General features: G+C 42.2%; 1 protein-coding gene across 1 annotated transcript in view; it reads left to right on the forward strand.

Annotated features, from left to right (window-relative positions):
• The window catches only part of SLC17A8 (solute carrier family 17 member 8), a 67458-nt gene that overhangs the window by 32941 nt on the left and 11831 nt on the right, over nucleotides 1-22686 (forward strand). Inside the window, 8 exon segments of the mRNA XM_017887246.1 lie at nucleotides 1540-1658; nucleotides 3912-4026; nucleotides 7124-7211; nucleotides 12604-12690; nucleotides 13162-13301; nucleotides 13419-13479; nucleotides 13482-13567; nucleotides 14851-14983. Coding sequence (XP_017742735.1) covers nucleotides 1540-1658; nucleotides 3912-4026; nucleotides 7124-7211; nucleotides 12604-12690; nucleotides 13162-13301; nucleotides 13419-13479; nucleotides 13482-13567; nucleotides 14851-14983 — 829 coding nt within the window.

Raw genomic sequence — 22686 nt, forward strand, 5'->3', positions numbered from 1 at the left:
AACTATTTTATTTTCTCCTTAGCATTCATTGCTATTTTGTGTTTTCTCTGTGTGTGTGTATATATGTATATACGTACATACATATATGTATATATGTATGTATATGTATGTATATACATATATACATGTATATATATGTATACATATATACACATATATACACACATTATATATATTATATATACACACACACGTTAGATATATGTATTTTTAGAGACAGAGTCTTGCTCTGTCACTCACACTGGAGTGCAGTTGTGTGTTTATAGCTTACCTTAACCTTGACCAACTCCTGGGTTCCAGGGATCCTCCTACCTCAGCCTCCTGAATAGTTAGGACTACAGGCACGCACTACCATACCTGGCTAGATTTGTTTATTTATTTATTTATTTTTTGAGATGGAGTCTCTCTGTCTCACCCAGGCTGGAGTGTAGTGGTGTGATCTTGGCTCACTATAACCTCCGCCTCTTGGGTTCAAGTGATTCTCCTGCCTCAGCCTCCCAAGTAGCTGGGATTACAGGCACCTGCCACCACACCCAGCTGATTTTTGTATTTTCAGTAGAGATGGGGTTTCACCATGTTGGCTAGGCTGGTCTCGAACTCCTGACCTCAGGTGATCCACCCACCTCTATCTCCCAAAGTTCTGGGATTACAAGTGTGAGCCATTGCACCTGGCCTAGCTGGCTAGATTTTTAATTTTTTGTAGAGATGGCGTCTTGCTGCATTGCCCAGGCTGGTCTTGAGCTCCTGACCTCAAGTAATCCTCCTGCCTAGGCCTTCCAAAGCATTGGGATTACAGGTGTGAGTCACCATGACCATTACTATAAATACATAAATTTGTACATAATCTCTTATCAGAAGGTGAAATCTATGAGGGCAGGGACTTTGTTGTTTTTGTTTGTTTGTTTTGTTTGTTTTTGAGATGGAGTCTCGCTCTGTCGCCCAAGCTGGAGTGCAGTGGTGCGATCTTGGCTCACTGCAAGTTCTGTCTCCCATGTTCACGCCATTCATCCTCAGCCTCCTGAGTAGCTGGGACTACAGGCACCTGCCACCATGTCCAGCTAATTTCTTTTTTTTTTTTGTATTTTTAGTAGAGATGGGGTTTCACCATGTTAGTCAGGATGGTCTCGATCTCCTGACCTCGTGATCCACCTGCCTCAGCCTCCCAAAGTGCTGGGATTACAGGCATGAGCCACCACACCCGGCCAGTTTTGTTTTTTAAGACAGGGTTTCACTCTGTTGCCCAGTCTGGAGTGCATTGGCACTATCTTGGCTCACTGCAGCCTCGACCTCATGAGCTCAAGCCATCCTCCCACCTCAGCCTCCTAAATAACTGGGACTACAGGCACGCATCACTATGCCTGGCCTAGAACTTTTGCTTGCTGCTGTACCCCAAGTATGTAAGATGCCCTCCATAAACATGTGTTGAATAAATGAAAAAAGAAAGACCTCATGAGGTTATTATTGTGTAGGCTCATTGGTGAAAAATAGTTGTCAGCCTTTTCCTAAGAAACACAACTATATCTGATTTCTCATTTCCAGACAGCACAGTTTAACTGGGATCCAGAAACAGTGGGCCTTATCCATGGATCGTTTTTCTGGGGCTATATTATGACACAAATTCCAGGTGGTTTCATTTCAAACAAGTTTGCTGCTAACAGGTAAGATAAATTGATATAACATGGTACAAACCAATGAAACGTGGCTTTGTACTTATAAACTCTGCATAGCTAGCTCTCAATTTGGGGGTGCAGAATGAAAAATAGGAGCCATCTGGATAGATGCAATTCACAGATACTGATCCCAAATGACCCTGCTCTTAATTTATTTTTATTTTCGAGACGATGTCTCACTCTGTCACCTAGGCTGGAGTGCAGTGGTGTGATCTTGGCTCACTGCAACCTCTGCCCCGCCCCCTCCCCCACCCCACTCGGCATTCAAACAATTCTGGTTCTTTAGCCTCCTGAACAGTTGGGATTACAAGTGTACACCACTGCACCCATCTAATTTTTGTATTTTTGGTAGAGACGAGGTTTCACCATGTTGGCCAGGCTGGTCTCAAACTCCTGACCTCAAGTGATCCACCCTCCTTAGCCTCTCAAAGTACTGGGATTACAGGCGTGAGCCACAAGCACCCAGTCAAGAGTCTCTTTTTATTTCGTTTTTCATCCAATTAAATTTACCTTGCAACTCTTCAAGTGATTATGTGGTAAAAAGAGCAATCAACTCTGAGTCAGGAGAGGTTCCTGCCCCTTAACCGGATCACTGGGTGACCTCTATTGAGTCACTTTCCTTCCCTCACTGGGCCTCAGTTTCTTCATCTGTGAAATGAAACATTGGACTAAATTATATTTCAGTTCTCCTTGACCAGTGACATTCTGTAATCTTATGTTAATATCACCCAGAAAAGGTTTTCTCAGATGAGTGGTGGGGGCTTGCCTCTAGACTGCAAGATGTGTCTCTGATGTCCTTGAGACTCTGTAGTGGGTGTTTGAGCAATTAAAAGTATCCAAGAACAGAGTGAGCTGTCTCAAGAAGCAGTGAGTTCTCTGTCACTGGAGGTATTCAAGCAGAGGAGGATGGCCACTTGGGGGAGACGTTGTAGAGTGTATCATGTATTAGAAAAGGAGTGAACTAAATCTCTCCAGGTCCCTTCCAATTTTATTTCCCATATGACTTTCCATAAATGGATTTCATGAAGTGCATTACATTTTTAAAAAAGTTTTTTTCAAATTCTAAAGCACAACTCATTAGATAGTTGTGAAAACAATATGATGATTTACCAACGAGCATTTTTTAAAAAGAAAGAGAGAAATAGAAGAAAAGATAATCAAATAGAATCAAATAGAATAGAAAATATCTGAATGCATTGCACATAAGGGTAAATATTGGTTTTTGAAACTTGTTTCAGTTACATTTGTATGTATGAGTGTGAACTGGGTTGCAATATAAAATGTATTTTGTTTACGGGTTAAGGTAAAAAATTTGGAAGCCACTACCATAAGATCTCAATATGAATAAGCATGTATTTATTTAGGTTCTTGTCTAATTTATGTCTTTTATTTATTGCTACTTACCTATTGTATTCTTTTTAAAAAGTGATAAAATATTGGTTGCTATGGTTTCCTGGGTTACTGCTTACACCTCTGCCTTGAAAAAAAATCACACATAATCTAATTTCCCAGCACATAAAAAAAGTGGAAACATCATTAACATATGTGAGAGGGGAAGAAAATGCTGCTTGCTCTCTTTTCCCAGGGTACACTGGGCTGGTCAGGGAATGGGAGCTAAGACAGGTACACAACCTGTTTCGTGCTTCGGTCCCAGGACATACAATGCTTCTTGGATAGACAGTGTTTCCTTCTGGTAAACTGAGAGCAGCTCTGGGAAAGCAGGAAACAACCTCAAACATACAGTAACAGTCAGAAAAGGTCGGTCAGGGGGGACCAGGCAGGATGGTAGGTCTCTAGCAAGCTTACCTGAACCTGGCCAATCTCCAACTTTTCAGGACGTCATCCAGGCAGGACATCCCTGTACTGCCAAAAATTTGTTCATTGTTGGTCCAGGAGCCAGAGCTTGGGAATCAAAGAAGCCCAAGAATCTAGCTTGGGGCACACTAGACCCTAACACATCTATTTCTCCAAATTACAGGTGCCAGCCACCACACCCGGCTAATTTTTTGTGTTTTTAGTAGAGATGGGGTTTCACCATGTTGGACAGGCTGGTCTCAAACTCCTGACCTCAGGTGATCCACCCACCTCAGCCTCCCAAAGTACTGGGTTTACCGGCATGATCTTTCCACAGGGATTTCCACAGGGATCTTTCATGAACTGTTAGGTTTGTTTCTGGTGCTTAGCTGAAGTACCACATCCACCAGCCGGCCTGCCGAATAACAGAGTGCTTTGGTCCCTCAGGGTCTTTGGAGCTGCCATCTTCTTAACATCGACTCTGAACATGTTCATTCCCTCTGCAGCCAGAGTGCATTATGGATGCGTCATGTGTGTCAGAATTCTGCAAGGTCTAGTGGAGGTAGGAGATACTTTCCTTACAGTTTTTGATGTTGCTAGAGACAGTCCAGTCCTTTAGAAAATTCAGCATCTGAAGAAAACTCCCTTTACTCAGTTTTTTTCTATATTTTCTTCCTTTTCCTGCTATTTCCATTCTCTGGTAATGGCTAAAATTTCAAGAATTGTAATTCAAATGCCTTGTGTGATTTTACATTTAGGAACAATAAAGGACCCTTCCATAATGATCTTAGGGATAATCTAACCCGACCCTCTTCATTTTAATGGATAGTGAAACTGAAGCCCAAACCTACAGTTCACATAGGAAAGACTCATTCCACTAAAGCAATTTAAGTGGATTCATTAATAAATCTGTACATTTTCAAGGGTGTAGTCTGATGCAGAGATTTAATTCACTGAAGGAGGCACCATGATATGGAGCCAGAAGGTAAATATTCTGGACTTTGCAGGCCATACGGTGTCTGTTGCACCTACTCAACACTGCTGCTGTAGTGCAAAAGCAGGCAGAAACAAACTAGAAACAAATGGGCATGGTTATGTTCCAATAAGCATTTTACAAACTGAAATTTGAATTTCATATGATTGTGTGTGCCATTAAATATTATTCTTCTTTTGATTTTTTTCTCACCATTTAAAAATGTAAAAAACATTCTCAGCTTGTGGACTACAAAAAAACAGATGGTGAACCAATTGGCCCATAGTTTGCAACCCCCGATATACAACAGTGTTTCCCAAACACAGTCGTTCACCTCTGACCTTCATCACTTTGTTATGCCCATGTATAACTTGCACTATTATTTGCCTATTGTTTTTCCCTAGATCGACTCATTTAAAACAAAAAACAAAAGATACCTATTATTCTAAGCAACAACATCTTTGAAATCATGGGTTTGATGTGCTAGTTACATCTTTTCCTTTTTTTTTTTTTTCTTTGAGATAGAGTCCCGCTCTGTCATCCAGGCTGGAGTGCAGTGGCGTGATGTCGGCTCACTGCAACATTCGCCTCCCGGATTCGAGCAATTCTCCTACCTCAGCCTCTTGAGTAGCTGGGACTACAGGTGCCAGCCACCACACCAGCTAATTTTTTTGTATTTTTAGTAGAGATGGGGTTTCACCATGTTGGCCAGGCTGGTCTCGAACTCCTGACCTCAGATGGTCCGCCCACCTCTGCCTCCCAAAGTGCTGGGATTACAGGCGTGAGCCACCACGCCCAGCCACTAGTTACATCTTTTTCAAAGCATATATATATATACACATATATATAGTATAATTATATAAAAATTTAATTATATATAGATTAATTGTAATATATTTACTAGCATATATGTGTTATAATTAAGAATGTAAATTGTTATATCGTTTCAAATCCAACTCTACTCCCACTAGAGGGACATATATTGCACTTTGGGATGTACCCGTGTGGTGGAAAGAACGCAATATTAGCATCCATGAAGACTAAATTTTAGTCACTTAATGGCCCTGAGCCTCATGCTCTGTGTCTTGAAATGAGAGGATGGACCAGCTGACTGTGGAAGGCTCTTCCTACACTGATAGTCTATGCTAATATGAAATAAAATATAAAGACCTTTTCCCCCATCTTCTACCATGCTTACATGTGAACTGTATTTGAATTTCAGCATCTGTACTGTGAGTCAAAAATAGCTGAATCATGCTGTTTAGTGTCTGTCTTAGTCCATTTGGGTTTCTACAGAATACCATAAACTAGGTAGGTTATAAACAAAAGAATTTTCTTTTATTTTTATTTTTTATTTATTTTTTTGAGACAGAGTCTCACTGTGTTACTGAGGTTGGAGTGCAGTGGCGCAATCTCAGCTCAGTGCAACCTCTACCTCCCAGGTTCAAGTGATTCTTCTGCTTCAGCCTCCTGCATAGCTGGGATTACAGGGACATGCCACTATATCCGGCTAATTTTTGTATTTTTGGTAGAGACAGGATTTCGCCATGTTGGCCAGGCTGGTCTTGAACTCCTGACCTTGGGTGATCCGCCCACCTCAGCCTCCCAAACTGCTGGGATTACAAACATAAGCCACTGTGCCTGTGCCTGGCCTTTTTTATTTTTATTTTTTTATTTTTATTTTTTTGACAGTCTCACTCTGTTGCCCAGGCTAAAGTGCAGTGGTGCAATCTCAGTTCGCTGCAACCTCTGCCTCCTGGGTTCAAGCGATTCTTGTGCCTCAGCCTCCCAAGGAGTTGGGATTACAAGCATGCACCATCATGCCCAGCTAGTTTTTATATTTTTAGTAGAGATGGGGTTTCATCATGTTGGCTATACTAGTCTTGAACTCCTGGCCTCAAGTGATCCACCCAGCTTGGCCTCTCAAAGTTCTGGGATTGCAGGCGTAAGCCACCACTCCGGGTCTAGAAATGTATTTCTTTTTTTTTTTTTTTTTTTTTGAGACAGAGTATCACTCTGTCGCCCAGGCTGGAGTGCAGTGGCGCGATCTCGGCTCACTGCAAGTTCCACCTCCCGGGTTCACACCATTCTCCTGCCTCAGCCTCCCAAGTAGCTGGGACTACAGGCGCCCGCCACCTCACCCGGCTAGTTTTTCATATTATTTAGTAGAGATGGGGTTTCACCGTGTTAGTCAGGATGGTTTCGATCTCCTGACCTCGTGATCTGCCCGTCTCGGCCTCCCAAAGTGCTGGGATTACAGGCTTGAGCCAACGCGCCCGGCCTAGAAATGTATTTCTTACAGTTCTGGAGGCTGGGGAGTCAAAGATTGAGGTGCTGGCAGATCGGTGACTTGGGAGGGTCAGCTTCCTGATTCATAAACAACTACCTTCTCTTTGTCTGCTCAAGGCAGAAGCGATGAGGGAGCTCTCTGGAGTTTCTTTTATAAGGCACTAATCTCATTCATTTTTTACCTAGTCACTTCCCAAAGGTCCATCTCCAAATACCATCACATTGGGAATTAGGTTTTAACACAGGAATTTGGTGGGGACACAAATATTCAGCCTACAACAGTGTCTACAAATTGGGCTTTTATATTGTAGCCTCTGTGAAGAAGCAGCATCTATATTTTAAACACAAGCAGAAACTAGAGTCAAATCAACTAATCTATTTTCAACTCTTCTGCCAGGGTGTGACCTACCCAGCCTGCCATGGGATGTGGAGTAAGTGGGCACCACCTTTGGAGAGAAGCCGACTGGCCACAACCTCTTTTTGTGGTGGGTATATTAGAATAATAACAAAGTTTATTTAGGAATGCTTTTTTTGGCTTCATGCGGTGGCTCACACCTGTAATCTCAGCACTTTAGGGAGGCCGAGGCAGGAAGATCACTGGAGCCCAGGAGTTCGAGACCAGCCTGGGCAATATAGTGAGACTTTGTCTTTAAAAAAAAAAAATTAGCCGAGTGTGGGGGTGTGTGCCTGGGATCCTAGCTACTAGGGAGGCTGAGGCAGGAGGACTGCTTGAGCCTGGGAGGTTGAGGCTGTAGTAAGCTATGATGGCCACAGCACTCCAGCCTGAGTGACAGAGTGAGACCTTGTCTCTAAAAAGAAAAAAGAAATGGAATGCTTTTTTGACTTCAAGTAACTGAAAACCCTACTAAGGGCCTTAAAATGAGTCTATTTATTTTATATAACAGTATTCTAAAGGTGAGTGGTTGTTAGTGTTGGTTCTGCTGCTCAAAAATCCATCCAGGGCTTAGGCATGTTCTGACTTTCTACTCTGGTATCCTCAGAGATAGCTTTTTATTTACTCTTGTGCTTATTCCATCTGTCCCTTTCATCAGGAAAACAAAAGCTTTCCCAAAGCCCCCTACCAACCTTCCACTTTAATTTATTTGGCCCTAACTGTATCATATGCTTTACTAACTGCAGAGCAGTCTAGGCAAGCAGATACCTAGCTTCACCAGCCTCTTCAGGAGTGAAGGGGAAGGGAGAAAGGGTTGGAAGTGGTTGTTGGATTAGCCAGCAAATGACATTTGCTAAGGACAAAAGTGGAAAGATGGGATCATCAAGCATCCCACGCCTCTTCTTTTTATATGAAACTAAAGTTCAGTGACTTGCCCAAGATCATGGAGCTAGAATGAGACCTGACTTTTGATCTGGAGCTTTCCTTATTTCACGCTCCTACCATGCACACATTGTCATATAGACATTTAAATTAATTTTTGTCAGATAATAAGAAGTAGAGACCATCCATCTTATCTGAAAGTAAATGAGTAGTCCCCAAGTAGTATGTGACTTCAATTCCTGCGTTTCCAAACTTCACCTTGCTGAAGTTGCCCATCTCCAAGCTACCCCAGTGGGACTGGCCTCTCTAGGTGTGGCTGCGTCCCTAGGTACCAATCAACAACAGAACAACAACAGCACGTGCTGCTTCCATCAACACAGTGGTAAATGTGTTGAGGGAAGGGGCCCATGAAGGTAAAGGTACCTTAGACCAGCCAGGCATGGTGTCTCGCACCTGTAATCCCAGCACTTTGGGAGGCTGAGGTGGCAGATTGCTTGAGCCTAGGAGTTTGAGACCAACCTGGACAACATGATGAAACCCCATCTCTACCAAAAACACAAAAAATTAACTGGGTGCAGTGGCCCATGCCTGTGGTCCCAGCTACTCAGGAGGCCAAGGCTTGAGTCCGGAAGCAGAGGTTGCAGTGAGCCAAGATCACACCATTGTACTCCAGCCTAGGTGACAGAGTAAGACCCTGTCTCAAAAAAACAAAACAAAACAAACAAACAAACAAAAAACAAAACAAAAAACCCCACAACAACAAAACCTTAGACCACGGAAGTCACCATGTAGCCTAAGCAGTGTGAATTACAGCTTAGTTCTGTCTGTTTTTCAAGCTAGCACACCTTTCCTAAGATGATATTCTTTGCTAAAGGGAGAAATACAGCTTTCTATTTATTTCTGCATATGTTTTAATTTTCCTCTTTCTGCTGGCCTTTTACCTTCTTGAAATAATAATAAAGTAATCTTGAAAATGTGGTGTGAGGTATTCACCGATATGCCTACTTTGTGCCTAGTTGGGAATTGCATGCTCAGCCTTGATGTCTTTATATCTTTAGTATCTCTTGTCCTTGGAAACCATCTCCATCTGCTCATTTGCAGTTTAAGAGCATCTCCATCCCACTACTGCACTTACACCAACTCTAGAAGAGGATAAGACTCCACCCCAGCTGGCCTTGTGACTTGTTAGATCCTTGACCTTACTTTCTTTGGATGGTTTATTTGTAAGACCTTTCATTTTGATTTGCCAGCAAAATGAGAATGACTAGCAGCCACTCCCCATTCTTAGTATGTTTTTATAGCCCTAATAGGGTTGATTTAAGAAATGGTTTGACTCTCAAGGAAAGTTACCTGATCAAGGACACAAGCTTCATTACATGTCCCAGCTAAGGTGTGGCCTTGGTTTCAAAGAACAACCTAAGGAAAATGTTCAAGAAGGAAACCCAGGCTTGGAGCGAATCAATTCTTAATCTCAAAAGATATTGGAATTAGAAGGGATTCTAGAAAACATCCACTGATATGGTTTGGCTGTGTCCCCACCAAATCTCATCTTGTAGCTCCTGTAATTCCCATGTGTTATGAGAGGAACCTGGTGGGAGGTGATTAAATCATGGTCGTAGGCCTTTTCCATGCTTTTCTCGTGATAGTCAATGGGTCTCATGAGATCCGATGGTTTTAAAAACGGAAGTTTCTCTACACAAGCTCTCTCTTTGCCTGTCACCATCCACGTAAGATGTGACTTGCTCTTCTTTACCTTCTGCCATGATTGTGAGGTCTCCCCCGCCACGTGGAATTGTAAGTCCAGTTAAACCTCTTTCTTTTGTAAATTGCTCAGACTTGGGTTTGTCTTTATCAGCAGCATGAAATCAGACTAATACATCCAGTTACAACCCATTGTTTTATAGTGGAGCAAACTGAGGCTGAGCGAGGGAAAAAAGATTTAAATTCTTGCAGCTAGTGAGGGTAGAACTGGGACCTCTTTCTCACCCCCAGTTCTGTTCTTCCCTTCTCCACATATCATTCAACAATCGTCTGAGGCCCAGGGGACTGAGCTGCAGTCTGCTCCCCAGGGCAGTCTGGGAGCAGCGGTGGGCAGCTGCAGTAAGGCCTGAGTGTCCTGTTGTTTGTTCAAGGGGCTGTGTCTAATAGGAACTGACATTGGAGGGTGTGTAAAAGGATGAGGAAGATTTTTTTCTGATAGAAAAAAAGGGTAGTTTAGGTCACATTGTGTATTAGTCTGTTTTCACACAGCTATAAAGAACCACCTGAGACTGGGTAATTTATAAAAGAAAGAGGTTTAATCAACTCATGGCTCTGCACGGCTGGGGAGGCGTCAGGAAGCTTACAATCATGGCAGGAGGCAAAAGGGGAGGCAAGGCACGTCTTACATGGTGGCAGGAGAGAAAGAGAGAGAAGGGGAAAGTGCCACACTTTTAAACCATCAGATCTCATAGGATCTCACTCACTGTCATAAGAACAGCATGGGGGAAATCTGTCCCCATGACCCAGTCACCTCCCACTGGGTTCTTCCCTCAACACGTGGGAATTACAATTTGAGATGTGATTTGGGTAGGAACACAGAGCCAAGCCATATCACATTGTAAAGTTTCCCCAATGAAAGAATGCTTCTTACTATGTAAGGGGAATTATCAGGTGATTTTGAGTGAAGGAGGCATGATTGAATGATTAAATAAGAGTAAGGGCTTTGGGGTTCCACAGACCTGGGCCCCTGTCCAGTGACTTGTCATCTCTTCTACCTGTGCGACCTCAGGCAATCCACCTCCCCTCCCCCAGCCTGCTTTCTCCTTATAAAATGGGGGTCATATTGGTACCTACCTTGTCAAGTTGAAGGAGAGTTAAACAAAGTCATGGGTACAGAATACTTAGCATGATACTAGGCGCCCAGAAAGTACTCAGTGCATCTTAGTTGGTGGGGGTTATTCTCTACTTGCCTCTGCCCCAGGTATTCTTTTGCATTACCTAAACCAGACTCACCCACCCCACCTCCCAGGATATTTGGCCTGGGGACAAAGGCCACCCTATCTCCATGCACAGCAGAGTCAGACCTGCAGCCCATTCTCAACACATGCCTGGAGTGCTCACCTTATTGGTTTGAGGACCCCTGAGATTGTTTGTTTTTTTAGTGTGTTGTCATTCTGTACATGATAATAGAGGTAATAGCTGGCATTTGTGTAACCCTTTATAACTTACAAAGCATCTTCACATACATAGTTTATTTGAACCTCAAAACAGCCCCTTGAGATGGATATTTCATTCCCATCTTATCTCTGAGAAAAATGAGTCTCTTGACTTCCTCGGGTGTCAAGATATTCAGATCCCAGATCTCAGACTGGGCCTTTCACCGAGGGTCAGGCCCACCTTGGAAAGATGGGATTTAATCTATTTCTCTGGAAGATCCCCAACCTCCCATTTCCTAAAGATCTTCCTTAGCATCGAATTCTGGGATACAGAATTTCCTTTCGCCACTCACTTTTTCTGAAGCAACAGTTTTTTCATTTACAGCCCAGGGGGAGTTTCAGAGAATAACTTTTCCTTTCAGCTAATAACTCCCAATAATGGGAGGTCACAGGGCTCATGTTTCCCTACCAGATGTCCAGAGGATAGCAGAGGTCAGGTCACTGCCTCTAGTCACAATTTTCTTGTCTAGACAAGATAAACATTCACACACAGGTAAGCATTTGCAAGCTTAAGTTTTACAAAGTAACAAATACATGTAAAAACATACCTATTCAGGAGCTGAATGGAGACAGCAGCCCTCTTGCCATCTGGAATTTAATTGTTCACCCCTCACCTTTTTTTTTTTTTTTTTTTTCTTGAGACACTGTCTCGCTGTGTCACCCAGGCTGGAGTGCAGTGGTGAGATCTTGGCTCACTGCAACCTCCGCCTCCCGGGTTCAAGCGATTCCCATGCCTCAGCCTTCCAAGTAGCTGGGATTACAGGCATGTGCCACCATGCCAGGCTAATTTTTTGTATTTTTAGTAGAGATGGAGTTTTGCTATGTTGACCAGGCTGGTCTTGAACTCCTGGCCTCAAGTGATCTGCCCGCCTCAGCCTCCCAAAGTGTTACGATTACAGGCATGAGCCACCGTGCCTGGCAACCCTCTCCTTTTTGTTTTTTTTAATCAAGACTTTAAAAATCATGATCTTTTAAATAATTTAATGTCCCTCATTTAAAGATCTGGATGAGAATCCTTCCAGTCTTCCTAAGCAAATTTTGTATGTTCCTTTGCTTGCTCTTTTTAGCATCCAATATTGTGCCTGGTTGAATTTTCAAAATTTCTCTTAGATTTTTTTCATCTTCTGATTCCATTCTCTCATGTAATTCCAAACTGTGGTGCTGGATCAACCTTTGTCTAAATCCTGTGTGGTCCCTGGATGGAGTTAAAGGGCATGCTGGTGACCTTCCTCTCTTGGAAGCCCCATTCTAAGGCGCACTGGGAGTTTGCCTGTCTCTCTACATGGAGACAGTCTGACTCCTGCTCAGTTGGATTCATTCTTGACTTTACCACATGAATTCTAAATGAGCTGAAAAGGCTTGTGTGATGATTGGTCAGATTCCCTCAATCTTTTCTTGTTCCAGGTTCCTATGCAGGGGCAGTGGTTGCCATGCCCCTGGCTGGGGTGTTGGTGCAGTACATTGGATGGTCCTCTGTCTTTTATATTTATGGTGAGTGATTTGACTTCACAAGTTCACATGTGACTCATAGAGATGATATTTTACTGCATATGGGTTTGGCTCAGAGTTCATTACATCAAAATAGAGATTACTAAAACAAGTTTATTATATAGATGGAATACTTTATCTATGATTTGATTAATGTTTAAAGTTGACCTAAAAAAAATAAGCAGAACATTGTCTTTCTTTACCAGTTAACAACAAGGGGAACATCAACAAAATACTTTCCCCTAGCTGAACATACTGCCATTTGGAAATATTGTAAAGATCCTTTTGTAGTTCATAAATGTGATAATTGAGTGTTCACACGCATGTGTGAGATGTTTGAGTCCCTCAAACCTTGTTACAACATTGGCACATTACCCATTTTACATGCAAAAAATATATATGGTAAAAATTGAAAAATTTAGAAATGGAAGAAAATGAGACCATATAACCCAGCCTTTTCTTTTTTAACTGCAGGTATGTTTGGGATTATTTGGTACATGTTTTGGCTGTTGCAGGCCTATGAGTGCCCAGCAGCTCATCCAACAATATCCAATGAGGAGAAGACCTACATAGAGACAAGCATAGGCGAGGGGGCCAGCATGGTTAGTCTAAGTGTAAGTATAAAAAGTCAAATGAAGACTTACCTCTTTTCATGAGTGATTGTGTTGCCTATTTACAGAAAAAATGTCAATATCTTTACTAAAAGATCTCATGGTATTTTTACTCCCTAGAAATTTAGTACCCCGTGGAAAAGATTTTTCACATCTTTGCCGGTTTATGCAATCATTGTGGCAAATTTTGCAGAAGCTGGACCTTTTATTTGCTCCTTATAAGTCAGCCTGCTTATTTTGAAGAGGTCTTTGGATTTGCAATAAGTAAGGTAAACATACAGATGCTCCAAATATTCTTGAACTTTAAATCTTTTGATTCTACAGAGAATAACTTTGTATGATAAAATAATTAAATTGCTGATCATAATTCATAACAGTTCTGTGACACCTAATAGCCCGGCTGTCAGACAAGTTATACATTCTATGCATAGTATGCATAGCTGTTTAATTTCTTCTTAGCAAGGATCAGAGTCGTATTAAGCTGCTTTAAAGATTTATGTTGTACCCAATCTTAAAGTGTTTTTGAAGCTAGCTCAAGGATGGCATATTAGGTGAGGATAAAAAGATTTAAGGGTGTGGGTTTTCTTTTCTTCCTATAAGCTACTCAGTGAGTAACAGTAAGAATCTTACCACCCATTTTGCAAAACACTCCCTCTCCATAATGGTGGCTATAGCAGTAACAATCATTGCTTGCAATGGGTTAGAAAGAACCTCTTTCTGCCAGGCATGGTGGCTCATGCCTGTAATCCCAGCATTTTAGGAGGCCAAGGCGGGCGGATCACCTGAGGTCAGGACCAGCCTGACCAACATGGCGAAACCCTGCCTCTACTAAAAATACAAAAATTAGCTGGGTGTGGTGACACATGCCTATGATCCTAGTTACTCAGGAGGCTGAGACAGGAGAATCACTTGAACCCAGGAGGCGGAGGTTGCAGTGAGGCGAGATTGCACCACTGTACTCCAGCCTGGGCAACAGAGCAAGACTCTGTCTAAAAAGAAAAAAGAAAAAGGGAAAAAAGAAAGAACCTCTTTCAGTGCTCCTAGACATTATCATCAAGCCAATTGTGTTTTAGGGAGGAAGGGTGTGGATAGTGAATCATAAACTGTCATCATAAGATAATTAAACCTCTTTCCTACAAGGGAAAGAACAGCAGCCGAGCAGGCACAAATGTCTGCCTAGCTATAGATACTGTCAGAAGTGACCATGGAAGAGTTGGCATAGTCGTGAAATGGTGGCTGTCATCAGTCATCAGTGCTCACTGGGTGCCAAGTTCTTTATCTCCCATGTGCCATGCCCTCTGTGATGAAGAAAAGTCATCTCTACCCTCAAGGAGCTTCCAATCTGGTAGAGGACACAGATAAGTCTAAAATCATTCACTCATTCATCATTTATTTATTATGAAATTCAGGCCTTCCCAGATCCCACATACTTAGATGCTTAAATTTGGTGGTGGTAGATAGGGGGACTGTGGAGTGGAGGTGGGCAAGGGAATTAGGGAGGCCCCTTTCTCAGAAGCAATGACAAATTGCTTATTGTTTCTTTCCCTTCCAGGTGGGTCTCTTGTCAGCAGTCCCACACATGGTTATGACAATCGTTGTACCTATTGGAGGACAATTGGCTGATTATTTAAGAAGCAGACAAATTTTGACCACAACTGCTGTCAGAAAAATCATGAACTGTGGAGGTACTGTGGATTTCATAGATGGCTTAGGCAGCTTTTGTAGAATTAGGGTAAGCGGAATTGCAGAGCATATATTAAGAAGTGACTTTTAGGCTGGGCACTGTGGCTCACGCCTGTAATCCCAGCACTATGGGAGGCCGAGGTGGGCAGATCACGAGGTCAGGAGATCGAGACCATCTTGGCTAACACAGTGAAACCCCGTCTCTACTAAAAATATAAAAAATTAGCCAGGCTTGGTGGTGGGCGCCTGTAGTCCCAGCTACTTGGGAGGCTGAGGCAGGAGAATGGCGTGAACCCAGGAGGCGAAGCTTGCAGTGAGCCGACATAGTGCCACTGCACCCCAGCCTGGGCGACAGTGAGACTTCGTCTCAAAAAAAAAAAAAAAAAAAAAGTGACATTTAATCATTGGAGTGGATCTTAAAGACCTCTAAGTCTGTCCCTCAGCAGATACTTGAGTGTGGTACATCACAGTCCTGCCAAGAGGTCATCCAGCCGGGACTCTTCCATACATCCTTCCACATTTATTGTTTGCTTATGTAGTTTATTCCCTTCTCTCCTTACCTTTCTACCTATCCATATGTTTTGGTAAGAAACAGAAGAAAAGTAACCTTTCCTCCTAACCTATGCTTGTGCATGGGGTATACACACACACACACACCATTCTCTTTCCTGGTTTATTTAGCTTCTGCTTTATGTTTTAATTTTGTAAAGACAAAGTGAATGTTAGGTGATTTCCCAAAAGAGGTAGGTGAAAGTAATTGTGAACCCCTACAATGTTCATAAGTGCTTTTCAAAAAACTCATCTTTTTTGTTTAGCTTGGAAAATGAACATTTGTTGAATGCTTTCTGTGCCAGACATTAAGCTAAATCTTCTACATACATTATTTTAAAAATCTTCATAACCACCATATGGAGCAGGTACTATTACTATATGCAATTTGCAATGAGGAAACAGAGGTAAAATAAAGGGACTTGCTCAAGTAGCAGATCCCTGCAAGGTATCAGGTCTGCCGGAGCCCACCGCCAAAGCTTAGTTTGCTGCTACCTCTTTGGAGGACTACAATCAGGATGAGCGGGCAGGAGGTAGAGGATAGCACCACCTATGGGCAAGAGCTCACAACTGTGATATTAAGTTGAAAGGGACGGATTGCGCATGCTCTGACAGATTAGCTAGGTCTGGAACGTTTAGAAGTGAAGACTGCCGAGGGACACAGCAGCAGGCATGATCTGATCCCAGAGCATTTCGGGAAGAAAGCGTAAGAGTCTGTTGGCACCTGTTCTCCCAGTTGCTTGACTGCTGGTCCCGGGCAGGGATGATTGGGCCTGACCTTAGCTTGAACTTTCCTATAGGGGACTGAGGGTTAGTGGATGTAGGCCTGCTGTCTGGTGGGCAGGAGGTGAAGCTCTGGGATATTGTATTCAAGTACTCTCCAAGAGAGCTGTAGCAGCCAGAATAATGTCCATGTCCTGATCTTCAGAAGCTGTGAATATGTTTCCTCACATGTCAAAAGGGACTTTGCAGGTGGGATTAAATTGAGGTTCTTGAGATGGGAGTTTATCCTGCATTATCTAGGTGGGCCCAATCTAATCACAATAATCCTTATAAAAGGAGGAAGGAGGGTCAGAGTCAGAAAAGAAGATGTGATGGTGGAGGCAGGAGTCAGAGTGATGCAGCCACAAGCCAAGGAATGCAAGTAGACCCTAGAAGCTGGAGAAGACAAGAAGAGATTCTGCCATAGCACCCCCAGAAGGAATGCAACTTCGTAGGCTGCTGCCTTGACTTTAGTCCTGTACCATTTTGGATTCTCGGCCTCCAGAACTGTACAATAGTGCAGAGCATATTTTAGAGGTGACATCTAATCATTGGAATAGATCTTAAAGACCCCTAAGTCTATCCCTCAGTAGATAGTTGATATTTGTATTGTTTTGAGCCACTGAGTTTGTGGTAATTTATTACAGCAGCAAATGAAAACTAATACAGTGGTAGGCCGGGTGCAGTGGTTCACGCCTGCAATTCTAGCACTTTGGGAGGTCGAGGCAGGCAGATCACTTGAGCTCAGGAGTTTGAAATCAGTCAGGGCAATATAGTGAGAACTTGTCTCTATTAAAAAATTAAAAATTAAAAAAATGAAAACTAATACAGTAGCCAAAGCCTCACCCTTCTAATGATAAAATTCTGCTCCAGTTAAACAGCCCTCACCCAAGTCCTGAACATATCTTTCTGTCTCTGACTTTGCCCACTCCTTTTCTCTTTCCCTGTGAGTTCTCACCTTCACCTCTTACCCCAGTCCTCTCTATACATCCAGCTCAATTCTTCTCCTCTTGTGTTTCCTTAAAGCCATGCCATTTCCCAGTGATCCCTCTGAATATGTCCACATGGCTATATTGGCAATTCATCATGTGGTGCCTTATTACAACTCTCTCAGGAAAAGATTTTAGGCAGAGGGAACAGTATGTGCAATGACCCTGGGGCAGGCAGGAATGTGGCCTGTGTGAGAATAGAAGGAAGGGGAGTCAGACTGGTTGAGTGACAGGAGATGGGATTGGGATGTTTTTCTAGGGTCAGATCATGGCAGGCCTTGTCGGCGAATGCAGAGCTTGAGTTTTATTTGAAGTACATTGAGATGCAGATGATTTAAAGCACAGAATGGATATGGTCTGATTTTTTTTTTTTTTTTGAGACAGAGTCTTGCTCTGTTGCCCAGGCTGGAGTGCAGTGGCACAATCTCAGCTCACTGCAACCTCTGCCTCTTGGATTCAAGTGATTCTCCTGCCTCAGCTTCCTGAGTAACTGGGATTACAGGCATGGGCCACTAGGCCTGGCTAATCTTTTGTATTTTTGTAGAGACATGGTTTCACTATGTTGGCCAGGCTGGTCTTGAACTCCTGACCTCAAGTAATCCACCCGCCTCGGCCTCCCAAAGTGCTGGGATTACAGGCGTGAACCACCTTGCCCGGCCTTATTTATGTATTTTTAATCTGGGGAATTATGCAGGGTACAAGAGTAAAAGAAGGGAGACCAGGTAGGAGGCAATTTCAGTTGTCCTGTCTAGAGAAGATGGTGGCTTGGACAAATGAGGTGGCAATGGAGATGGAGAGAGGGGGGTCGATTTCTAAATTCTCGGGGCCAACATTTCTCATCTTCAAAATCTACATAGTAATATTTACTTCAGAGGATAGTTATGATAATTAAATGATACAATGTATAAATACACTTAGTGTGGTGTTCAACCTATAAAAAATTCTCAACAAATGTTAATGCTGCTTTTCTTCTCCTGTATTCAAGACACAAAAAACACAGAAGTTTTTCAAAGAGTTCTTTAACAAATATCTGCAATTCAGTTGTATTTCCCTTGGCCAAAAACATGTACTTCTAAACCAACAACTTTAAAGAAACTTCTGGATTTAAACACTGTTTGCACAACCTCTTCTAAACCCAGATGCATTGGAGATTCTTGAGCATATTTTGTGGGAATGTCTTATTCCTATTTAATTCTGCCCCAATACCTCTGCTGTTTCTCCTTAATTGGTGGTGATGATGTTATGTTGTGGTGATGAGAACTCTCAAAGATGTTTAATTGCTAACAAAGTGCCTGTTGAGAGGAAATAGTTTTTTTCTGAAGAAACTAGAAGGCATATGTGGAATCTTTCTGCCTCATCTCCCATCTTTAAAAAATACCTCTTCACATGGCTTTTCATGTTGTTTTATATTTTGACATAATAGGACAAGTGAGTTATATATAGAACATAAAATTTTTAAAAAGACCATAATGGTCCCACTTTTTTCTGCTTAAATATAGAGATGCTAGAGCAGAGATAACTACATGAAAACAAAGTTTTGTGCCATCAGTGAAGAATGCAGGTTGATTTGGAAATGATGAAGCACTGGTATGATCTTCCAGAGAATTTTGGTCGGCTTTTTGGTTTCCTAATAAGAAATATAGAAGGCATTTCTCATCTGAGAAGGATCACACATATCTTGGAGCCTGTCATCTTTTCTTTCCATAGATTTTAATGTGCCATTAAAATCATTTAAAGCAAAACAGATCACCTTAAGACATGATGTTCAATTCATTCTGAATCAGGGTCCACATCTATGATACTTAAAGACAGATGCCAAATTCTTGTCCTGCACCCTCTATAGAACATGTAAAGTGTAACTGAGGTCAAAAATTTTATTGTGGCTGAATCAGTTGCATGTGTGAACTTCAGATTGTTTTAATATGAAATAAAATATTTCTTAGGCCTTTAAGTCCTAGTTTTGCTTTTCTTGGCAACTCTAAATAGGTTCAGTTTTAAGGATTTCCTCATTACCCCTAAAGGTCAAATTTTATCCTTAAGCTCCTGAAACATGCAGCCCTGTCTGTAGTATTTTAACTGTCAGTAGAAACCATTTAGGCTCTTAAATACTTTTTTTCCATTGGCAATCTGCTATTTGGCCCCAAATTTTTTTCTTACAGATAAGCTGATGTATCATTTGTAAGTTTTATTCTTCACATAATATCATCATTCTAATTCTTTGGGGGAATTAACTTTCTGCACGATTCTGTTGAGAGTGTTAAAATAAAAGAAGTTTCAGCCAGATATCTTCTTATTTAGGATAGGCCACTTCTAAGACACATATAGTTAGTATATGAAACACTACCAATTTTTCCCTATGTGTAATCTTAAATGTTGAAACAAAATTAAGAAAAAGTAGCAATGATATAAAGCCTATAGTTTTAAAAGTAAGACTTCCCTAATTACATTTCATCCTCTTTAGAAGTCATTTACAACAATTATTAGTTCTTGCCCTTCTTTATAGTAGTGTTGAAGAAATGGTTCAAAAAGGTAAACATTAATAACCATCATTTACGGTAAGTACTTTAGCTTGTAAATCTTATTTTCTTGATCCTGGGTCTCATTTCCTTTCCTTTGCATTAATTCATTAAACGTTATGTATGTATGTATGTATGTATGTATGTATGTATGTATGTATTTAGAGACAGAGTCTCACTCTGTTGCCCAGGCTGGAGTGCAGTGGTGCAATCTCGGCTCACTGCAACCTCCACCTCCCGGGTTCAAGTGATTCTCCTGCCTCAACCTCCCGAGTAGCTGGGATTACAGGCACATGCAACCGTGCCTGGCTAACTTTCATATTTTTGTAGAGCAGGGGTTTTGCCACGTTGCCCAGGCTGGTCTTGAACTCCTGACCTCAGGTGATCCACCTGCCTTGGCCTCCCAAAGAGCTGGAATTATAGGTGTGCACCACCATGTCTGGCCAAACATTATTTGTTGAGTGCATACTACATGCTAGCCATACTCTGTGTTAAATATACAGATTTGTGGGAGAGGCAGAAACACAAATGAAAAGTTACAAAGCAATATTGAAAAGTTCTATAAAATGATGAGAAGGTGATGTCAGCTTCATTGGTTGAGGGTAGGGAGAGGGTTGTTAGGGAAGCTTTCTAGAGGAGGCACTATTTAATCTGGACTTTAAAAATAGTAAGATTTATTCAGAAAAAGAGAAAATCATGACAGAAGAGTATTCCAGGTAAAGAAACAATGTGTGAAAATATGTACGGGCATGAGACAGTATTGTGTGGTTAGAAAACAGCTAATAGAGGAGTATGTCTATAGCACAGAGGGCTGTCTACAGAATGGGGGCAGTAAGCAAAGAGATGAGGTCTGGAAGAAGATGAAACTGAAACGGCAGGAGGGATTCATTATAGAACACTATACTCATGATGTGGAGCCCATGACAAATATATTAAGCACAGGAGCGAATAATGAGGTATGTGGCTTAGAAAGACAGTGGTATTGAGAATGCATCAGAAGAGGACGAGTTGGGAAGACTACCAAAGTGGCTTATTATGGCTGAGCATGGTGGTTCAGGCCTGTAATCCCAGCACTTTGGGAGGCCAAGGCAGGTGAATCACTTGAGGTCAGGAGTTCAAGACCAGCCTGGCCAACATGGGGAAACCCAGCCTCTACTAAAAATACAAAAATTAGACTGGCATGGTGGCTCACGCCTGTAATCCCAGCACTTTGGGAGGCTGAGGCGGGTGGATCATGAGGTCAGGAGACTGAGACCACCCTGGCTAACATGGTGAAACTGCATCTCTACTAAAAAATACAAAAATTAGCTGGGCGTGGTGGCAGGCGCCTGCAGTCCCAGCTACTCAGGAGGCTGAGGTGGGAGAATGGTGTGAACCCGGGAGGCAAAGCTTGCAGTGAGCAGAGATCGTGCCACTGTACTCCAGCCTGGGCAACAGAGCGAGACTCCGTCTCAAAAAAAAAAAAAAAAAAAAAATTAGCTGGGCGTGGTGGTGGGTTATAATCCCAGCTACTGGCGAGGCTGAGTCAGGAGAACCACTTGAACCGGGTGGGCGACAGAGCACGACTCCATCTCAAACAAAAGGAGAAAAAAAGGTGGCTTATTGCAGTTGTCCTGGTAAGAGGTCACAGGTGCTGGAACTAAAGCAGTGACAGGGGAGGAGAAAGTGGCAGTTGTATGGCACAGATATTTCCGAGGCCAAACCTGCAGATTTGTATGTGAAAGCTGAGGCAGGAGGAGAAGTCCAAGGCAGTTCTGAAGTTTCTGCATCGGACTTCTGGCTACCATTTGTTGAGCTGTGCCCATGTGCCACACTCAGTACCTCATATACCAATTTCATTCACTCTTCCAATACCTCACAAGGCTGTGGTATTATCTCCATTTTTTGGATGAGGAATCTAAGAGGTGTAGTAACTTGTTCAAGGTCACACAATTAGTGATTTTGAAGTGGAAAGTGAACCCATACCAGTTGGACTCTAAAGACTGGGTTCTAAACACAGAATATAGAAGATTAATTTAGAGAAGGAGAAGAAAGCACGTGATGGTGATGGTTTGCATTGTTTGTTTAGGAGTAAAAAAATAGGGGAAGAGGCCGGGGCGGTGGCTCACACCTGTAATCCCAGCACTTTGGGAGGCTGAAGTGGGTGGACCACCTGAGGTCAGGAGTGGCCAGCCTGGCCAACATGGCGAAACCAGCCTGACCAACATGGAAACACCCCGACTCTACTAATAATACAAAATTAGCTGGGCATGGTGGGGCATGCCTATAATTCCAGCTACTTGGGAGGCTGAGGCAGGAGAATCATTTGAACCTGGGAGGCAGAAGTTGCAGTGAGCCGAGATCACACCATTGTACTCCAGCCTGAGTGATAAGAGCAAGACTCTGTCTCAATAATAATAATAATAATAATAATAATAATAAATAAATAAATAAAAAATAGGGGATGAGAGAATTGATTTGGGCATATTGCATTTGAGGTACTGTAGGACAGTTGTGTGGAGATGTCTGGAATCAGCAGTCTCCAAATGAAGCACCACTAATTGTCTCTTGCCCGTCCTAAGGCATTCTATATACTTGGAAATGATATAAATATCATTCTGTCTGCTGTTAGCTGAACTTCTTTTTTCGGGTGAGAAGAAACTTCATAATTTCCTCATATCTTTTTTATTTTTATTTTGCTAGACTCACTTATTCAGAATGAAAGGAACAGAAAGTACTTTTGTTCTGCAATATTTTCTGTGCAAAAATCTCATGTATTGTTTGTTGTTGTTGTTTAAGAGGCCTGAGAGCTTGGTGAACTTCTGAAATAGAAAAATTTTGACTTTTGCTTTGCAAGTGGTGAAGTGCTGTGTTTATTTTTTCTTGTTTGTTTCAGATATTTGCTACAGC

The sequence above is a fragment of the Rhinopithecus bieti genome, unplaced genomic scaffold (genome assembly GCF_001698545.2).
Source record: "Rhinopithecus bieti isolate Rb0 unplaced genomic scaffold, ASM169854v2 scaffold_15133, whole genome shotgun sequence".
Classification (NCBI taxonomy): domain Eukaryota; kingdom Metazoa; phylum Chordata; class Mammalia; order Primates; family Cercopithecidae; genus Rhinopithecus; species Rhinopithecus bieti.